Source organism: Verticillium alfalfae, genomic scaffold, assembly GCF_000150825.1.
Source record: "Verticillium alfalfae VaMs.102 supercont1.2 genomic scaffold, whole genome shotgun sequence".
Taxonomy (NCBI): Eukaryota; Fungi; Ascomycota; class Sordariomycetes; order Glomerellales; family Plectosphaerellaceae; genus Verticillium; species Verticillium alfalfae.
Window position 1 is genome coordinate 726,697 of NW_003315037.1, and position 3,484 is coordinate 730,180.

The 3,484-nt window shown below is 55.2% G+C and overlaps 1 protein-coding gene across 1 annotated transcript in view; it reads right to left on the reverse strand.

Annotated features, from left to right (window-relative positions):
- Positions 1 to 2,133: 2,133 nt before the first annotated feature.
- Positions 2,134 to 3,484, reverse strand: part of VDBG_01692 (drug resistance transporter) — a gene marked incomplete at both ends in the record, with an annotated part of 1,857 nt that continues 506 nt past the window's right edge. Inside the window, one exon of the mRNA XM_003007458.1 lies at positions 2,134 to 3,415. Coding sequence (XP_003007504.1) covers positions 2,134 to 3,415 — 1,282 coding nt within the window. The remainder of the gene's footprint in view (positions 3,416 to 3,484) is intronic.

A 3,484-nucleotide genomic window follows, 5' to 3' on the forward strand; every position in this document is an offset into this window, starting at 1 on the left:
GCCGCCAGGATTTATGTGCCTCCTCTACGGTTGATCGTCTCCCGTGGCTGTCACTAGATCGCCTGACGTCATTGGTTCCTCGCCTGCAGATCGCTAGCTTCTGACGGATGCACGGCTACTCCACCGTGATCTCGCTCAAGTTTTGACGTTTCTCAATGACAAGCCATTGTCCCACGTCGAGAGTAAGGGCTCCGTCGAATAATCTGTTTGGCATGAGAATGGAGTGAAAATAATGCCCTGCAACATGCTCCCTCTGTGCTCCCATCGTCTGTCTTCCAGCCCTCTGCACATCTGCTTTGTCGGTCTAGCGCTGTTGTGAGGCGAGGGGCGAGCAAGGGGACCTGAGGGACACGTTCCACTGGCGCATGGTGACCGATTTTCTCGGCGGGCTTCCTGCTGTCGACTACCGGCAAGCCAGAAATCAACGCCATGCCGTAACGCCCCAATCCTTGCGGAATGAAACGAACGAGGAGGAAGCATAGACTGATACCGTCAGCCCACATGACGATTGACTGATGTGCCCGAACAAAGCCTCTCTCTTGTCTTGGGTAGGCTCCCACCTGCCTACCTGTCCAGCATCCGGATGTACCTTACCCTCCCTTCGGAGGCATGCATGTTATGTCCAGACCGCTGCCGGCGTTCCTGACTGCCCGGGCAAGAGACGGTTTCTAGAGCGCCGTCCGTGTCGTTAGCGCCTCCGTAACGGCTGACAACCCGTTGACATATTACGGAACCCCGTGCTGAGGTACCAGTGTACCTAAGCGACCTGAGTGGCCCGTCACATCGACGCACTCGGCCTTCCCTGCTACGCTGCCTTCGCGTCTTCTCCGAGAACAGCACACGCCTCGAAGCACCCCACAAGTATGCGCCATCTACCAGACCGACGAGGGCGTCCTCAAAACCCGAGACGTAATTTGCAAAGGAGAAAAAAGCCTTTTTTCGGATGCAAAACCCACTCGGTGCCGATGGAGTCGGTAGTCTGGAACCTCGGGCTTCGTCCTCCCCCGAGTCACGACCCCGACTTGCCAAATGCGGCCCCGCAACTCGCATTTCGCACTGTTGGTTCCAACGCCAACTGCGACGTGCTAGGGTAGCTCGGCGAGAACCATCCCGTCCAAACTATCCGCATGAGAAATATCGGAAAAGAACTCGCAAGAGACGCGTACATGTATACCCATCATGTCCGTTCTCGCACATCGCGATCCTCCCCACCAAGCCTCTGAGAACAGGACGCAAGAAGAAGGAGACAGAAAGAAGAGGTCGGGGCTTGGTCTCCCCCTCCCTGCCCCAGCCGAACGGAAACTGACTCGCCAGCAGGGCCAACCCCAGGAACTGTCCTCGAAAGCCCTGCATGTTCACTTATATGTACTAGATTGCTTGATCGTGGCCCCTCCCCAGTCGCCTCACCATCATACCTATATTTGCCGTGCAGGGTTCCACGACTCGTGTGTCTCTCTTTCTGTCCGCTCCCCCCTCTCCATTTCCCCCCACTACCCGTCGGGAGAACCAGCCGAGAAGTGAACCGCCTCCCTGCCAAAAAGACGAGAAGCCCTTTCTGCCCAAGCTTGAGAACGCCGAGCGCAGACATCGGGACCTTTCTCACGAAACTGTCCGGGCATCTGCATCAGTTGCCAGGTAAACGAGGCAGACAGGCCTACTCATATTGCGAACCTTCGAGTGGTACAGTAGTAGCACTTGACGTATACCGGACAGGGAGCAAGGTGGCTGCAGTCGGCGTGGGCACTTACAACTGGGCCTGTCGTCTTCGGCTGGGTCTAATTAAAGTCTTATGCCTACGACTGTTTCCGTCACAAGCACGATCACCGACATGTGGGTCATTTCACGGTCGTCAGTGAAACGATCGTGTAGATATTTGCACTCTGTCCAAGCAAGGGTATACAACCCCCGAACCATACTGATACTTGGCCAGCATTGACTAATGAGACAAAGTTCTCATAATGCGTCTCCAATACCGGCCTCCATGTAATGTCAGCTTTCCGGCGGTGCTGTCCAGACCAAGCAAAAATACAACCTGATCTCACCGACAACCTAACAATATCTAACAGAGAATCCTAAACTGACAAGCTTATCAAAGACGAGGATGCCACGCAGCAATTTGTAATGGCTGGAATGCTAAGTTTCGGCAGTCCGGGTAGATCGAAGACTGCCGAGGTCACTCAGGTCTGTCTCCGGACCGTGGTGCTTATCATTTCTCTCCTTGGCTGCGGCCACAGCCTCGTGGATCGATATCGGATTCTTCTCGTACGTAAACAAAGAGACGACCAAGGTAGCTGCTGCGACGTACATCAACACCTTGAGTTCTTCGGAATACGCTGTGGCATAGACTTCACGGACGGCTCCGCGTGCTTCGTCTGGCCATTGAGTAGCAGAAGAAGGGGATCGGTGCAGATCGCTCATTTGTTGTGGTGTAAGCTGCTCGTGCAGTGCTGTGTTGAAGTGCGTGTTGAAAATGACAGTGGAAACAGCGATACCGATGCAGCCGCCGAGGACGCGGGCCTGCGCCATTGCGCCGTTGGCGACAGCAAGGTCATTGTGAGCCATGGTCTTGACAGCAGCTAGAATAGTCGCGGCGCTGAAAACAAGGCCAGTGCCGAGACCAAAGATGGTTTGGTAAACATAACTTTGACGGACGCTTTCATCAGGATCGTCAAGGGTCGACATGAGACCCAGGCCTATCAGTTGCAGTGACGCTGCTGCCATGAGTATCCAACACAAAAAGTTCCGTTTGCTGCAGATGGCACCTGATGCAAAAGATCCCAATGCGCATGCTCCCAACATGGGCAATAAGTGGACGCCCGCCTTCAGAGGTTTGTCGCCGTGAATGATTTGAAAGCGTTGGGGAATGTTGATAGTCAGAGGAACGAACGGGAAGCCGGTGAGAAGGGTGACTAGCAACCCAGTCATGTACACACGCTCGGTAGCAAGTCGGATTGGAAAGAGCGGCTGGATGTGGGGGAAGTGCTTCTTGGCCAGCAGGTACTGCCAGGTGATGAAGACGGCCCAGCATACACTGGCAATGGTGAGGGCCGCAACAATCTCTGGGTCATCCCACGCCGCCGCGTACGATCCGCCACGTAGAACACCGTAGGCCATAAACCCCGAGGCACTCAGCAAAGAGAGGCCGCCGACGAAGTCGATGCTGACAAACGCAGACCACGTCAAGATCTCGGCCATCTGAGGTTCCTGTGGCCAAAAGAAGCTGATGGCTCCGAGAGCGACGAGGCCGAAAGGAATGTTAATGTTGAATATCCAGCGCCAGGACGCACTCTGCGTAATGAGGCCACCGAAGAGAGGTCCACAGATGAAGGCGCACGCCAGGACACCTCCCATCAGGGCCCCAACCAGGCCGGGGCGATGGCCGGGGCCAATCTCGACAATGCTGATCTGCGCAATGCTGTACAGTCCAGAGCCTCCCAAACCTGAAAACCACGACAAATGATGAGCACCGCATGCTAGTTGCAGC